Consider the following 17,439-nt stretch of genomic DNA (forward strand, 5'->3'; position numbering starts at 1 on the left):
TGCTGTCGTCTGGCTGCCGCCAAAACGAGCTCCGAGTCCAGCTGCAGGGATGAGGCCTGGCGGGCCCTGTGCTCAGCCTGCCCTGTCACCAAGGTCTGTCTGGGCTCCCTGCCCGCCCAGGGGAAGCGGTCTAGGCTGCCTGAAGTGGTCCTGAGCTTCCTGTCTGCATCAACAGGAGGTCTGTCCTCAGCCCCAGGGAAGAAAAAGAACCGAGTTTTTTAAAAAAGGGACTCACACCAATGAAATTCAGTGAATAGCCTGGCTGCACCAAATCCGTTTCACACGGGCTGGAGCCCTGGGAAGGCTGGCAGGTCTGCTGCCTACGCGAATTTCATTGACAAGTGGCGCCAAGTGCAGCATCATCTTGTTTTTCCTCCCAAAACGATGAGTCAGGGTTGGTCCACAGTTATATTTCCCCCAAGCGCAGCAGAAAACCCTTCTGTGGGTATTGTCAGGAGACAAAGCAACCTCTCCCCTCCTCTTCGTCGGCCGTCACCAGCTCTAAGCCCCGTGGAGTGAGCAGCTCAGGGGTCCCCTGAGACACAGATCCCTCTGCGCCGCTGAGGGTGGCCGTCTGCTTTTAAAGTCTGCGACGCTACAACGCCTGCTTTTCTTCTCTCTCCATCCACCAAGTAACTGCTGTCATGACAAGAAGATGCCCAGGCAATCGACAGGTGGTGATTCTTGGGCTTAAGAGATGAGCAATTTTCAGGAGTTCCCATTGTGGTTTAGTGATAACAAACTCAACTAGTATCCATGAGGATGTGGGTTTGGTCCCTGGCCTCGCTCAGTGGGTTAAGGATCCACTGTTGCCGTGAGCTGTGGTGTAGGTTGCAGACACAGCTCAGATTCTGCATTGCTGTGGCTGTGGTGTAGGCTGGCAGCTGTGGCTCCGATTCGACCCCTAGCCTGGGAACTTCCATACGCTGCAGGTGCGGCTCTGAAAAGACAGGAAGAAAAAAAAAAAAAAAAAAAAAAAAAGGCAAGAAAGCAAAAGAGATGAGCAATTTTCAGAAATGAAACCAGTTTCTCCGGGGGATGGTCTCTGGAGTGGTGACTGCAACCAGCCTATGGCAGAGGCCGAGCCATCTGAAGCCCTGGGGTCACTGGTGAGACAGGACAAACGGGTACAGGTGACAGACATGCACGTTTTAGGTTCCCTTCTCCTCAGGGACCAGGGCAAAAGCCAAGAGCAAGTGGCTTCGCTACTTGGGAGCTAAGGGTTCACGGCTAACGCAATACTGTCACCAGTGTCTCCCAGCCTGTCGGGGCCTGTCACCCGCGCCCCCAGCCCGTCCCCTTTCTAACCTGCCTCGTCCTTAGCACTCCAACCACTGCTACAAAAGAAAAGTGCCTTCAATCTAAGTTTGCCACGTACATTTCACAGGCTTACATCACATTCTGTGGCCACTTCTTTCCTCGGAGCCACCACCCCAAGCTATATTTATCACCAACACGTTCAGGAGTCCAGCTGGTTCGGAAGGGCCAGGCCTAGGGACCCTTTCCTCGGGTGGGGAGACGGGTGCCAGCCAGGCCAGGTGGCTGCCATCCCCAGAGTCGGGCGGCAAGCCCGGGCCCCCCTGGCCGCTCGCCGGCTGATGTGCCGCATTTCCCAGGAACCTGAAGGCCAAGGGAACCTCGAGGCCGCTCTGCTCCTCGGGCCTGAGCTTCTACTCTAGAACCGCGGTCTGCAACCCCGTCCTGCAAGAGCAGCCAGCTCCAGGGGGAGGGCATGGCCGCGGAGGACGGACATCTAGCTTAGGCGCCACGAGGAGCTCCCGGGTCCCTGTCTCTACAGATCCCGCTGCTCCTTTAGGGGAGTCTGTTGAAAGTGAAGGTTCCAAAGGCTTCCCCAAAGGAGCTGACTTTCCAAAGTGTGCGCCGGGAGAGTTCCGGGGTTCTGGCCAAGGACTCGGCGCTGCTGCGGAGCACGAGCCGGGGGGACCCCGGACCAGGTCCTGACGCTGCGCCTCGGCGGCCGCCGGCAACCTGGTGATGCTGAACCGGCTCCACAGGCTCCCCCCGTCCGGCCCTCCTGTTTCCCGGCGAGGCTTCGCAGGGCCCTCCTTTCACCCAGCGCCTCCACATCCTACAGGTCATTTGAAGAAATAGCTGAGAAAGAGTAACTCTCACAGAACCTCCGTTTCTTAACTGCTTATAAATCCTGACGGCACACGGGACAAAGCGACTGAAAAACACAGGAACCGAGGCAAAGCACCGCGAACCCGAGGAAGCCACCCCGTTTGCATGTGACGTCCACGCTCTGCTGGCGAGGACTTGGGCTGTGGCTGCCCCGCCGGCACGAGTTTGAAAACGTCACAATGACGCTAAAGCACCACGATGAATACATTGCCAATCGCCCCCGAAACCGACAACTTCATGGGTCTCAAGGGTGGAAAAAAGGAGGTTCTTCTCATCACAAGGAGAAACTAAACTATCACCCCAAGGGCAGTCAGCGCTTTCAGTCAGCAGCCTTTCCACGGCGACTCCCAGAGCCACTCCGTTTCAGCGACGCCGAGCGGCAGGTCAGGGGACAAAGCAGCAGTCCCAGGAGTTAGCAGGGCTGCCCGTGGGCGCGGGGAGGGAGCCGCGGCTGCAGCCGCCTGCCCTTCACCGTGCTTGGCCTTCTGCTCGCTCCGGGCCGACCCCTCCCGAGCAGCCGAGGTCCCAGCGAGGGCAGATCCTACGGGGAGAAGGCCAGCGCCTCTGCCTCGAAGGAGGGCTCTTCTCGGGCTCTGAGTCAAAGGGGAGACCCCCGAGGACAGATGCTCGGACCGCAACTATAAAGCCTCCATCCTAAGCCTCAAAACTGTCCCCCCTTCACGTAAAATTCTGCCCTCGTGACTGAGGCGTGAACGCCGAGTGGGTTCGTCCTGGGTGATGGGGCGACTCACCGGGAAGGGCCGCCTGCCTGCAGATGTTCCCACCCAGCCACGCTACCACTGCCAGGCCCTCTGCTCACTCCGGCCTCGCACCTGCGGCCTCCACTCTCCCTCCCGCTGGCCTCCCTGTGCTCTGCATTCAGTGGCAGACAACTTCCCAGCATCAGAACAGGTTATCTCCTAGAGGCATTTTGTTTTACTTCGAAACTACTTCAGAGAGTGACTCCCTCCAACGGGAAAATGCTTCAGGACAAGCCAAGTCCCCACGCTGCCCGCACTGCCAAGTGCCACCGGCTCTTAGGACAGGGACAGGCAAGAGGTAAGGAGGAGGGGCTCAGCCAGGCACCTGCGGACCCGCGAGCACGCGGCTACCTGGTCTGTTCATGAAGTCACAGTGGCCGAGGCCCGCGATGTCTACTCGCTTCATGAACAGCACCATGCTGGTGAGGTTGGCGTGCTGCATCTCTGCGGGCTTCAGGGGCCGCATGTCTTTGGAGGCGAACTCTTCAGAGTACAGACAGAAAAGCTTCCCTAGAAGAAACCAAGGAGAGCGGAGTTAATGCTCCAGTGTCGCCGGCGGCAAGGACGCCCGCGCTGGGCTCGCGGTCCGTGGAGCTACCTGAGGACGAGGAGCCGAGGACCTGCTTGCGCATCTCCGCCTGGCTCTGGCTGATGGGCTGCAGGACGAGCGAGTCTGCCCGTATTCGGGGGCTGTACACCTTCGAATGGAAAGACGGCATCTTTAGCGTCAGTCGCTCAGGGCGCAGCGGGCTCGCTGGCCCCAAAGTGACTACTGTTGGCAGCACCTGACTCCATGAAATGCTCTGCTCCAGACGCATTTCCTTTTTGTCATTCCTCACAGCTTCACCTGCCTTGCAGGAAGCTGCAAGGGCTCTGATAAATGGGTAAAGGCTCTCCCTGTGGCTTTGATACATATGGGAGCTCTGCACCATCCGCTGAACGACCAATGCCGCTCCTCAGTGCCGCGCTGCTGGATGGTGACAGACACTCATGTGCCACGTTGGGAGAAGGATGGCCATCTGACAGGCGGTGTCTCCTCAAGGGCTCCATTCAAGTCGGCCGTGATCGTGGGGGTCTCACCTTTGTAACATGTGCTGGGCTTTCCCAGTCCTATGAGTTGAGACAAAAACTGCAGCTGGGGAGTTCCCGTCGTGGCGCAGTGGTTAACGAATCCGACTAGGAACCATGAGGTTGCGGGTTCGATCCCTGGCCTTGCTCAGTGGGTTAAGGATCCGGTGTTGCCGTGAGCTGTGGTGTAGGTCGAAGACGCGGCTCGGATCCCGCGTTGTTGTGGCTCTGGTGTAGGCCGGCGGCTACAGCTCTGATTGCACCCCTGGCCTGGGAACCTCCATGTGCCGCAGGAGCAGCCCAAGAAATGGCAAAAAGACACACACACACACACACACACACACACACACACAAAACCAAAAATTGCAGCTGGCACGAACAGGGACTTCTTATGCATGTTTCATTTTTTTTAGGGTGCACCTGTGGCACATGGAGGTTCCCAGGCTAGGGGTCGAAAGCGAGCTACAGCTGCCGGCCTACACCACAGCCACAGCAACGCCAGATCCAAGCCGCGTCTGCGACCTACACCACAGCTCAGGGCAACGCCAGATCCTTAATCTGCTGAGCAAGGCCATGGATTGAACCTGCATCCTCATGGATGCTCGTCAGATTCGTGAACCGCTGAGCCATGACGGGAACTCCTCTTACATGTGTTTAAAGGTAAGTAACAGCCCTGGGTTCTCTGAATGGTGGACTGATTCAGTAAGATCAACCCACACTGGTTCCAAGGGAAGCTTCCTCCTGGTTGGAGCTGCTCTTCTCACGGGATCAAGGCCATTCAGGAGAAACAGCTTCCTGGAGGGATAAAAGCTACGCACACCTCAGAAGAGTAAGAGGATCAACCCTGGGCAGGCTCGTTTCAGTTTAAACGCTATGATTTCTGACATACCACTGTCTTTGAAAGTTTGAGATAGCCTATTTCCATTCTTCCTAATTTTTAATTTAAAGATAGTGATAAAAATAAACGTGTATTTGAAAAAGTTAGGATGGAATTTTATCCTGGCAACTATAAAGCCAAACTCAGCTAAAACTAAAGTCAGTGTTCCTGAAACTAATTCCTAGTGAAGCAGCTGGGGGAAGGCACTACCTACTTTGACGCAGGGCCTACCGAAAACACCCAAGTGGGAGATGTACAGAGGAAAAGGTGAGTTCAGGAGTCAGAGAATTTGCTTTACTATTTGTCTCTCCTTCAAACCTTTTCCTCTGGTATCTCAAGCCATCCCTTTCCAGGTCACCGACCCGCTAATGAAAGGCAGCCACAGGGGGTCAAGATGCAACAGTCCTCGCGCACGGTCCAGAGAACCCCCAAGTGCGACGCATCCCTCCTTGCTGGTCACTAGGTAGGAGCCCGGCAGTTACCAGCAGCCCCTTTAACCTACTCCATAATAATTACCTTTCTTCTCTCCACGCCCACATCAATGACAAATCTGACTGTGTTGCTCCAGATCAAAGACTCTCCAGAGCTTGCAGTTAACACCACTCGTCTCTGATAAACTTGGCATCTTTTTTCTGCTTCATCATTTGGCTTGAACAACGCACATTTCTCTTTTGGATACAAAGGAACCACCACCAGCTCTCCAAGATCTGGGTTTAAGTTAGCGCCTTCCTGACAGACAATTTCATAAGCCTTTTCAATATCCTAAAGTGAAAGACAACATCATCCATGAGAATAGAGTACATTACAAAACACTTCACTACTTTAGAAAGAAATGTCCAAATTACATAAAACCCACAGGCAAAAGCTGCGTAACGCAGAGAGGGAAAGAAATGCTTATGTTGTTGCCTACGAGTATCTCTGAGTACAAAAAGAGTATCTCACAGTGTGAGAACATGTCTTTGGGGAAGTTACATATAACTTATAAACAATTTCATTGCATTTAGTCCAAAATGGTCTTCCTCTTGTGAAATGTACTGTTTTTGCTTTTGTGCATGTATCCTGCTATTGCCCTAGCTTGATGCAATTTCTCACACCCATTAGCCACGACAGGTGCACAAAGGTTATTCTCACATCAGTGATGATAACTCGTTGTGCTCTGAGGGTGGCAGAACTAAGAATTACAGAACAATTTCCAATAAAAGTACCCGAAGAATGGGATTGAACTAACTCAAGGGCTTTGTAGGTGGACAGATCTGCCTAGAAAAGTAGCGAGACCTGGGGTGCGCTATTTGAAAGTTGCCCCGGAACTGCCGAGGGGCCCCCAGCATGGAGGGCAGGGGCCGCCTGCTGGCCCACAGAGCAGTTACCCAGGTACGTTCTCCTGCTCGCACCTGCCTCTTCTGCATGGAACTGGTTTGCTTGGGGCTGATTTTCTAACCAAGCAAAGAGCAGGACGATGGATTGTAACCAATGAAAACCTGCCAATTGGAATAATCAAATAAAAACTATTTCCTTCATTTTTAAAAAAATCACTCTAATCACATCATCATTTTATGTGAGCAAAGCTTAGAAATTTCCCGGGAGGAGAATGAGTCCTTGAGCTGCGTCTCCCTGCGCCGAGCCTTGGAGGGACATGGTCCTCCCGGTGGCACTTCCACCCATGCTATTCCACCCTCAACAGCCACCCTGCAGCTGGGGGAGGAGGCTCGAAGCCAGAAGCCGGCTCACAAACTGTCAATCAAAACAAACGTTCAAGGAGTTCCCGTTGCGGTGCAGGGGAAACAAATCCGACTAGGAACCATGAGGTCGAGGGTTCGATCCCTGGCCTTGCTCAGTGGGTTGGGGATCTGGCATTTCTGTGGCTGTGGTGTAGGTCAGCAGCTGCAGCTCCAATTAGACCCCTAGCCTGGGAACCTTCATGTGCTGTGGGTGCGGGCCTAAAAAAAAAAAAAAAAAAAAGCCAAAGCCAAAACAAACCTTTAAGTTGCACTGAAATCATCCTTATTCTCTTAGAATTTGGGCCACTTATTTTTTATCTGCTTCCAGTTGCTAAAACTTTTTAGTTGTGGGGGGGTTCTCATGTTGAATTTTGTTCCAAATGGGGGGGGGGGCTTTTAAAATCTTTAAAAGGGAAAAAGAGGAGCGAAATCGCAACGGACACTGCCATAGAGTTTGGACTCAAGCTCGGCCGATAGACGCTCTGATGCCATAATCTTGAGAACTGTAAAAAGTGCCAATGATGTTTATCTTGAGCCTCAAACTGTTTCCTCTTTTCCTTCTTGTGCAAGGTGTACGGGGCACTCACGTACGTGGGCCTCTCCTACAATGACCCGCAAAGCTAAGGACACACAGCAACCCGAACTGGAGGAGGGTCTGTAGCTCCTCCAGAACGAAAGGGCCACCACTGGACGGAACACGTCCCAGGACAGTCTTCAACCTACGAGCACTTTCCTGGTGATGGCTTGCAGCTGCCTGACAGTCTGGCGGGACTGTACCATCAACTGTCATTTGTTTTCTACTTAATTTATTTCTTTTTGTCTAGGTTAAAAGGTGGCTACGTGGCGTTCCCAGGTTTTCTAGTGGTTGGATTCAGTGCCTTCACTGCTGTGGCCCAAGTTCAATCCCTGGTCTGGAATTGAAAGCCCACATCAAGCTGCTACCTGCTGTGGCCAAAAAGGAAAAGAAATGATAATTTTTTAAAAGTGGCTAAGTCATCAGGAACAATACACTGCAAGCCTGCAGGGCTCCAGGGCTCCACTCAGTACAGGGCCCGGGGGGAGCATGTGGCTGATGCGAGGCATTAAGTGAGCAAACACGGGGCCCCCAGTGCTCACCAAACCGAGATGTTTGAAGGTATTTCTGCACATATAAAATGATGTCTTGGGGCAAAAATGACAATTAGCACATTTCTGTTCGACTGCCTGGGTTTGTCCTCATGTGACATTAAATTACTAAGGCAGATTTTCAGATTTCATAAAGAAATCAAGAGAGCTTCAAACAGCACGGGGAGAAGCGACTGACGACTGGCGTCAGTGACGCCAGAGCAAGACCACATTCTCCAAAAGACAAATTCCAAGGTCACCGGAGGGTCTCCATGCCAGCCCCGACAGAAGACGTCGAAAAGAAAAACGCCCCCCAGGACGCTGAGCTGTGTTTGGCTGGCAGGTGGTGGTAGGTGGGGAAGAGGACACCCGATGACACCCAGGGATCTGGGGGCTGAGTTGCCAGGGTAAAAACCGGCTCCAGCCAAGGCGGGCTCTAGCCAGCAGCCCTGCCGCCCAGCCCTCGGGGAGCCCCGGGCTGGACCCGGGCCACGGCGGCAGCACCAGCCAAACCACGAGTCCCTCTCAGGGGCTCAGCACGACAGAACCCGCCCCTCGCTTTCCATGCACCATCACGGTGGTGACCTCAAGACTCCGCCAGGCTGACGGTTTCTTAACAGGCAGGGTCTTTCTGGTCTGACCTCCAGAGCTCGCTAAGCCCTGAATCTGACCGTTGTCGCGAGTGTCCTGGGTAAGTCTGACATTCACAAGTCACGACGCCCGTAACTACCGCGTGTGTGAAACTTGTGAGAATCTTCAAGTAGATCACCTGCTACCCTCAAATCTGCTAGGAGCTTTATTTTTCAAAACCCCACTCTGGGATTTTTGCTTACTGACTTGAAAGATGACAACCGGTCCCATCCGTCGTAATGACACAGGCCGGGAACGCCAGCTTCCAATGCTCTAGACGTCGGGTTCTGCCTCCCTCCCTTCCTCAGGCCTCACCCGCTCACTCTGAGGCCCCCTAACTGTCTCCCTCCGTCCCCCTCCTGTCTCCTTAATCGCTTTCCTACTTCCCTCAGGACCTTCCTGCATATGCTGAATCGTGCGGCATTAGCGAAGGATCACAGAATAAATCACTGTAATAGGCAGAAGATTTACTATTCAGGAAACGGCGTATAATCCATACATGAAAAATGGATAAACATGCCGGAGTTATCGTCTGAGATTCTAAATTGCTTTCTTTATGGAAACAGATAAAACTGAAGTTGTGACTACATCGTCTAAAGTTCCCGAAGCTAAAGAATCCTTCATGCTTCGAATATAAAGCAGAAGAGATGCTTCTGAAGGTGCTGCTGGAAGCGTGTGAAGACCGGAGGAAAGGCTCCGATACAGAGCTGAGCCACGGGGTCTGGTTCAGCTGGCGGCTCGGCCACTGCCAAACGGTTTCCCTCTGGTTTCCGCTTAATCACTGGATTCCCCACGTAAGTGGGTCGTGGCGCCGGTGCTTTCACTCTGAGATGATGGGGAAGGGAAAAGGGCCAGGAAATTCGTCTCTAGGAAGACAGGTTTCACTCTTGAGAGTCTGGGGACTTTTAGGTTTGGCCAGCAGAGCAGGGAAGAGGGAAGCAGGGCCAGGGTAACCCATTAAAAGACACAACCTCAAACGGCCCCTGCTGCTGTAAGAGCAATCACAGTCGCTCGGGTGTACATTCCAACGGCTGTTCTGAAAAGACTTTTTCTTTTTTTGTCTTTTTGCCTTTTCCAGGGCCGCTCCCGCGGCACAGGGAGCTTCCCAGGCTAGGGGTCGAATCGGAGCTGTAGCCATCAGCCTACACCACAGCTCACGGCAACGCCGGATCCTTAACCCACTGAGCAAGGCCAGGGATTGAACCCGCAACCTCATGGTTCCTAGTCGGATTCGTTACCCACTGCGCCACGACGGGAACTCCTGAAAAGACATTTTCAAGTGCCCAAGTTAAGATTTCCTTCACTCATCTTTTTAAGGAAAGGAGGCCCAGTGGAGGGATCTCTGGCCTTCTGGCCTAGTCCTCCACTGCCCACTGTAGGAACGCTGCGGGCACTTTTTGGCTTCCTGACTCCATGCCGAGCCCTGAGGCTCTGCTCTGCGGCTCCACACGTGCTCCTGCCACGAGGGAGGCAGCCCGAGGGTGCAAGGAATTGGTGTGATCTTCTACCCAAGACAACGCACAGCAAACCTTCGGGGCAGCCCAGGATCGGGCCTGCGTCTGGGGGAAGGCGGTCCGCTCTGGGGGTCACCCCTAGAAACTCCTCGGAGGCCGCCCATCCTGTGCTCCCGAGGAGCCTGTGCTTTCAGCACCATGTCCTTGCTCCCCTCTTAGCACAGGCTCTACGTACTCGAAATCGAGGCCTCTTCTAGTGTGTACAGAAATGAGGTGGGACGGAATCAAGTATTTAAACAGTTCCTTAGCAAACTGAACCCTGGAGGTTAGCTGTTAAAGCCTCCCAGCAAGGTTCAAAGGTTTCCAGTAAGTACCCTTATCATCCTCTTAGGTCAGAGTATTACTGACTTACTTGTTCACAGGCCAGAAAGACTACAATGTCCCCTTCCTCACCCGAGTGGTGAATTTCGAAGATAAGGCGTAAAACAGCCTCCAAAGCCTCCTTCTGAGCCCCGCTCAGGTACACCACCTCCACAGGGCGCTTACTGGTCACTTCTATGAGAGGCACGTTGCCATAGTAAGAACTGAGTGTGCTGATCAGGTGAGGCGAGGAGTTAATTATGAGCTTCAGTTCTGGTCTCGCCAGTAACACGTCTTTAAGCAGTCCCAGCAACACATCCGTGGCGATGCTTCTTTCCTGAACATCGTCTAAGATGATGACCCCATAGCTACCCAAGAAAGGATTGGACATCATTTCTCTTTGCAACATGTCATCAGTACAATACCTACAAAGAAGAAACAGCGAAGTTAGAATACGCCCATGAAAAATCAGACCAAAACCTCCTAACATGAACAACAGAAACGCCTTTCCCATGTCCACTGTCTACATCAGGCACTTAAATCTTTATGGGGGCCAAGAGTCCTTTAAGCTGATAAACCCTACAGACCTTCGAAATAGAAAAATACCCATAAACACATTTCAAACACAGTTTGCCTATGTTCACAGACCCTCTAAAGTCCATTGCTGAACCCTAGGTTACGGACCTCTGCCTTGAATGTTTATCACAGACATTAACAGGGGACCACATTTAACATCTGCCCCGACCTTTTTAAACAAAACAGAAATTTAGCAAAATATTCTTGGCAGGAGACTATTTCGAGTCACACACCTTCAAGGAAAGGATACAAAAGGGACCGTCCTGGCTCAGGCTCATGGCCCGCTGAGTCCACTGGGAGGACTCTGTTGGTGGCAAATGATGTCACCAAGGTGTCAGCATCAACCAGCCTGAAATAGCACCCAAATCATAACCACAAAAAAGCATCTAAAAAGTAACCACTTATTTGAGGGCAGCACGCAAACTGGCCCGCTTTCCTGGAGGAGGAAAGGGTCATTGGTGACATCAATGGAATTCTCCAGCACTTCTTGGGATGTCTTTAATGAAAAGCAATAGTAAAAATAAGCACCTGTTAGTCACCCGCCACCATGCAAACATCCTCTTTCTGACACTACTTACACATTTACCCGTATTATTCCTTGAGGAAACCAATCCTGCAAGTTTTCTGCCCATTCTAGGTACTTACTTGTTCCTGTCTATGGCAGGTTTGAAACTGCTATTCTTAAAAAAGTCTGCTTGGGAGTTCCTATTGTGGCTCAGTGGGTTAAGAACCTGACAAAATGTCCATGAAGATGCAAGTTAGATCCCTGGCCTTGCTCAGTGGGTTAAGGATGCAGCACTGCCGCAAGCTGCGGCTCTGATTCGACCCCTAGCCCAGGAACTTGCATATGCTGCTAGTGTAGCCCTAAAAAAAAGTAAATAAGTAAATAAAATAACATAAAATAAAATAAAACAGAAAGCCTGTTTGCAAGGCTGGCCCTTGGCCGGCACGTGGGAACTTTGATCTGGGAGGGTTCTCACTGTCCCCAGGGCTGAGGTTTGCTGTCTATACCATGGTCTCACAATGCGTCTAACCTGCTTTCCTTCTGTGGATCTGGAAGTTTGGAACACAGAGGCAGAGGGCCTGGTGTGACCAGCCCGGGGCACAGAGTCTCTAGTGACTTCCCTGGCAGGACAGCATTTCACACTCGCTGTCACAGTGCGCTGCCGGAGGACTAAGCGCGTCCTAGGAGAGTCCAGTGGCGGGGCTCTCGGCGGCCTGGGCCTGGATCCCTCTGGACCTCGCCCTGCGCCCCATGGGGCCTCTGCTGATGGGGGCTTGTGTCCTTTCCCTGCAGTCACTCTGAGCTGTGGGTTAACTACATGCTGCATCCTATGAGTCCTCCTAGCAAATCATCAAACCTGGGGGTGGTCTTGGGGACCCTGATACAGTCCTCAATCAACCCTTCCCAAGGAATAAAGAAAAGGAAGGAGAAAACATTTATTAAGCTGTGCTGGTGCAATAAGCAGTTCTCATTTAACCTGTGGAATAAATCTTCAAGGGAGATATTACTCTCTCAGTATTTATAAGGTCCTGCTGACGATCACAGAGCCAGAGAGAGGCAAGACGGAAGTCTGAATATCTACTGCATTTCGCCGCACCGTCAGATTACAAAGACCGCCCCCCTGGCTGCCAGGGACTGGCGACAGAGCCATGTTCTCTGCGCCCCTTTAAGAGATCAGAACCCTTGCCCTCTGCCTTCCCCCTGTATTTGTTCTCACTCTGAGTCTTACCAAATCAGTGGTGATAAACTGCTGATTACTCCTTTCCTCAAACCTGAGACAGAAAATATGCTCAGTACTACAGTATTCTATATGGTGCAAAATGCAAACAAACAGAAATGCACCCACAGTCTAGTTTCTGGTCCTCTTTCGCCGAGGTTCACTCGTATGACATAATGATACCAGTTACGACTGGCTCTTGTCTGAAAACAAGTTTTTTCATCTCTGCTCTTTCCTTCGTACTAGAAATGAAATCTTTATTCCTTCCTCAGCAAAACTCATCAAAGCACTGACCCGACAGGATGAAAGACTCCCTCTCTGCCAGGTGGAGGGGTCTGAATATTATATAAACACATCCAGGCTTAATGAAAAGGAGAGAAGATGTGACTCACTTAAAACTCCATGAGGCTCAGCAGACAAGGCCTGGCCTTCCAGATGGTAAACCCAACACTAAGGACCAGTCCTAAAACTGACTGCACAAACCTTCAGTTTTCTACCTCAGACAGAGAGTCTATTTCTTGCCTTTCCTTTAATAAGATTACATGTACAGCGCTTTAAAAAAACGCTGCTCCTGATAACTATGTAAAAAAAAAAAAAAAAAGAAAAGGCTAGAGTTTGGAAATGTAATTTCTATTTTAAATTCTTATTTGTATTTAAATTCTTCTTTTAAATTCCATTTTGTATTCCTTAAGAACACAATAAAATACAGGAAAGTTTTACTTTATTATTTTCTATTTATTTATTTTTTTGGGCTGAGCCCAAGGCACGAGGAAGTTCCAGGGCCAGGGACTGAACCTGTGCCACAGAAGTGACAACACCGGATCCTTAAGCCACTGCGCCGCCAGGGAACTCTCAGGAAAGTTGTATTAATATGTTTTAAAATTATATGTATTGAATTTGACCTTAAATAAACACTTGAGTAATTTTTTAAAAAATCTTTGCTCTAGAGGGTCCAATTTGTTGAAATTTATGTGTCACTTCGACAAGACACTGTGATATCTAGTTCGGAAAGAATAGGTACATAATATTCAGGTGTCCACTGTTTTGAAAAAGGCCAGAAAAAAAGCTTAAAGAGGAACTAAGTTGTCCTATGCATCCAGAAAAATGCTAGTGGCAAAAGATGCTATTTACTGAGTGTCTACTATGTGCCCCATAGAGTAGATGCTAGTTACAAAGAAAATGGAAAAGACAACATGAAACCCACCACACTGCCTTCCATAATCAAGAGCTACCCTTAGCTCCTCATATTTAAAACAGCTTTGCAATCTGAGCTTACCAAAAATCACAGCCAACCTGGGTCTCCAGAGAAATGGGTGGCTGGACCGTACCTTTGTCACCACTACTCACGTGTGACAGGACTTCCAGGCACAGCCACACGCAACAGCTCACCGCATCCTCGCAACAGCCCGTTTCACAAACGGGGAGGCGGGCACATGGAGGCTGGGGGCTCGTGCAAGGCCACAGGGGGTGGGTGGCAGAGACACTCCCCTTACAGCCCTGCCACCTCCTCTTGGGAGCACAGAGCACCCGGAGGAAAACAACATCCTTGCATCATACAGGGCTTTTCACCCGTGTGGGCCTTTGCTGGGGTTCAAACCCCGTGAGCAGCAATCAGAGTATCTGTGGACGCTGCACTGGGTGGGGGTGGCCGGGTGACAGGCGTCCCAGCAGCTACAGTGACTACAAAGTGAAGTGACAGGACGAGGAGAGGGCCCGGCAGCCGGTGGAGCGGAAGCGGAAGGGAAAGAGCACCTGCAGCGGGCGGCTCGCTCCCTCGGCCTCCCAAGCCCTCGTGCCTCAGCCTCCCCCTGACCGCGAGGCTACTTTCTCTATTAAGAAAGGAAAGTTATGTGCACAGAAGAGCTGAACGAATCTCTGTAAAACTGCAGGCCTCCCTTTGGCTGTCAGGACCGAAAGCCCGCGGGGTTTCCACCTCAAGGCCGTCACATGGAAGCCGAGCCCCGTACGGAACAGGCGTTTGAGAGCTGAGCTGTGTCTCTGACCTCCTCTGACATCACTGGATTTCTCCACAATTATTTATCTCTATAACTTTCTAAAAAATTCTGTCTTTCTAGGGCCGCACTGGTGGCTTACAGAGGTTCCCAGACCAGGGGTCAAATTGGAGTTGTAGCCACCGGCCTACACCACACCAGGGCAATGCCAGATCCAAGCCACATCTGCAAACGACATCACAGCTCAGCTCACGGCAACAGAGGATCCTGGACCCACTGAACGGGGCCAGGGATCAAACCTGCGTCCTCATGGATGCTAGTCCACTGAATCACAATGGGAACTCCTAAAAAATGTTCTGTATCTGCACACTTGATCATATTAATAAGAAAAAACCATTGTAAGATTTCCTTTAAAAACTGACTATATCGGAGTTCCCATCGTGGCGCAGTGGTTAACGAATCCGACTAGGAACCATGAGGTTGCGGGTTCCATCCCTGCCCTTGCTCAGTGGGTTAACGATCCAGCGTTGCCGTGAGCTGTGGTGTAGGTTGCAGACGCGGCTCAGATCCTGCGTTGCTGTGGCTCTGGCGTAGGCCGGTGGCTACAGCTCCGATTCAACCCCTAGCCTGGGAACCTCCATATGCCGCGGGAGCGGCCCAAGAAATAGCAACAATAACAACAACAACAACAACAAAAAAGACAAAAGACAAAAAAAAAAAAAAAAAAAAAAAAACTGACTATATCCAAGAGTCCTTTTCAAAAGGTTTCTAAAGTTTAGATGGCACTCAAGATATGAAAATACATAATTAGCTTTAGAACCTAGTCAGAGCCATCCTGTAATTAAAGCGGTGCCCACGCGAGAGGCCACGTCAAAACTGAAAGGATGAAGAGCCGCCCTGTCCCTCAGCTCTTCGATTAGTTTGTGCGTCCCACAAAGTGGAGAGTGTTTTTCTTTGTGTCGCTCATGGACCAGCTGCATAATAAATAATTTATAAAAACAGATCAATACAATGACTCAGGGACACCACGGCTGTAACAGCAGAAGGTTACACATCTTCAAGAAGCTCCAGTCGCACTTCTGCTGATCAAGAGATTCCCTATGGCTTCACACCAGCCCCAAAGACTGATGCTTTCTTTTTGTGAAGATAAACATTTGAGGGAAAGCAGCTTAGTACACACACATCGAATGAGTCCTACGGGCGTTCCGAATGGGAGAGGAGCTGCCCAGAGCTGGCAGCGGCTGGCTGGACCTGGCACCTGCCTTCCCTTCTGTTGGCACATGTGCTGAACGTCCTCTGATGGGACAAGCATGTCAGACGCTGGGGATTCGAGGACACAAAAACCATCCCCGAGATACTGCGCTACCCAATGCAACCGCACCCTGCAACACCAGGGCAGGGCGTCCCCACGGAGGCCCCAGCAGGCTGGGGTGCCCCGCGGTGCAGACACACTGCTGCCAAGAGACTGTCTCCCCAGACCTTGGGTGGGTGGCTGAAGCCCCTGGGATGGGCAGCTCGGACCATTTCCTGGAGGTGCCCTAAGACTCCCACCTTCCATGAAGGCTAGGAGAGAAAACTGCTTGAGAAACTGGCCCAGGGCAGTGATTTTTTCCCTGTTTTTTCCTTTCTTTCTCCTTCTGTTAAGCCCACTGTTTTACACAATGGGAAATCTCACAATGAAGCTAGAAATAGACAAAAGGGTGTCTTTTTCTCACAACCCATGGTAGCCGGAGACGGCTCCTGGGAACCTCTAGGAACCTGGAGAGAGGACTTGGAAAAGCAGCGACCGACACTCTGCCACGATGAAGGCTGACCCCAAGTTTTCGAGCCTGGCCCTGTTCTCCAGTTTACACCATGGGCGGGTCAGGGGAGGAATCCTGGATCAGGTGACCTCGCCCCGGATCCTGCATGATGAGAGGGCGTGGCCAAGCCTGGAAGAGGCACAGACACTCCCAGCAGAGGGAAGGCACGTGGCAGACGGAGAGCCTGAGGGTCCACGCAGCTGGCACGCTGACAACTCACATGGACCCGTCGTGAGGAGCTCCAGAAGCACAGCTTGAAGCTCTGGGGCCAACCTAACAGGCTGTGACTTTTTTCCGGAGGATTAATGGGGAGATATGGAAAGCGTTTAGACCAGGAACCCTGGGGGTGCCCAGGTGGGAAAACAACAGTGCACGTCAGGCCGGGGACAGAGAGACCCGTCACTGCTGCACGTCACAGATGCTTAAAGCAAAGGATGGCAGAAGACAAGCCAGGAGTCACCAGGCAGGGCCGAGGCAGATGCAATCCCCAGACCAACCTCAGGATCGTTTCACTGGTGCAGCAGTTCTCAAAGGGAATCACGTAGCCGACTTCATGGCCAATGTTAACATCCATTTCGTCCGCCACTCGGAGGGCGAGCTGGACCGCGGTCTGCTTATGGACCTGTGTGCACACCACGCCCCCGTGCTGGTAGTGGATGGAAAGGCAGTACTCGGCACACCACTGAGGAACCTTGAACGGGGACAAAGGAGACAGGATCAGCCCCGCTGGGAAAACACCACCACCACCACCACCCCAGGGGTTCACCGCATTCCTGATCTTTTTCTTGCGCCAATGAAGCCACAGTAGACTGTATTATATCTGTATTATATCTTAGTGAAACGAAGCAAATTATGTTATTACTAGTAAATAAAGTTAAACATCTGACAGAAGAGGGAGTTCCCGATGTGGCACAGTGGAAACAGATCCAACTAGTATCCATGAGAACGTGGGTTTGATCCCTGGCCTCGCTCAGTGGGTTAAGGACCCAGCGTTGCCGTGAGCTGTGGTGTAGGTCACAGACGCAGTTCAGATCCTGCATTGCTGTGGCTGTGGTGTAGGCCGGCAGCTGCAGCTCCGATTCCACCCCTAGCCTGGGAACCTCCATGTGCCTCAAGTGCTGCCCTAAAAAACAAAAACAAAACAAACAAAAAAAGAATATGACAGAACATTGTATATCAACTATACTTTATTTGTTTTTTTTTTTTTTTTTTTTGTCTTTTTGTCTTTTTAGGGCTGCACCCGCAGCACATGGAGGTTCCCAGGCTAGGGGTCT

The 17,439-nt window shown here is 51.5% G+C and overlaps 1 protein-coding gene across 6 annotated transcripts in view; it reads right to left on the minus strand.

Annotated features, from left to right (window-relative positions):
• The window catches only part of DHX32 (DEAH-box helicase 32 (putative)), a 54,271-nt gene that overhangs the window by 10,195 nt on the left and 26,637 nt on the right, over positions 1 to 17,439 (minus strand). For all 6 annotated transcript variants that reach the window (XM_001926580.6, XM_005671562.3, XM_021072596.1 and 3 more), the window contains 5 exons: positions 16,663 to 16,856; positions 10,167 to 10,539; positions 5,365 to 5,610; positions 3,502 to 3,601; positions 3,255 to 3,413 (listed from right to left, as the gene is read on the minus strand). In XM_001926580.6, coding sequence (XP_001926615.2) covers positions 3,255 to 3,413; positions 3,502 to 3,601; positions 5,365 to 5,610; positions 10,167 to 10,539; positions 16,663 to 16,856 — 1,072 coding nt within the window. The remainder of the gene's footprint in view (positions 1 to 3,254; positions 3,414 to 3,501; positions 3,602 to 5,364; positions 5,611 to 10,166; positions 10,540 to 16,662; positions 16,857 to 17,439) is intronic.

Source organism: Sus scrofa, chromosome 14 (assembly GCF_000003025.6).
Source record: "Sus scrofa isolate TJ Tabasco breed Duroc chromosome 14, Sscrofa11.1, whole genome shotgun sequence".
NCBI classification, from domain to species: domain Eukaryota; kingdom Metazoa; phylum Chordata; class Mammalia; order Artiodactyla; family Suidae; genus Sus; species Sus scrofa.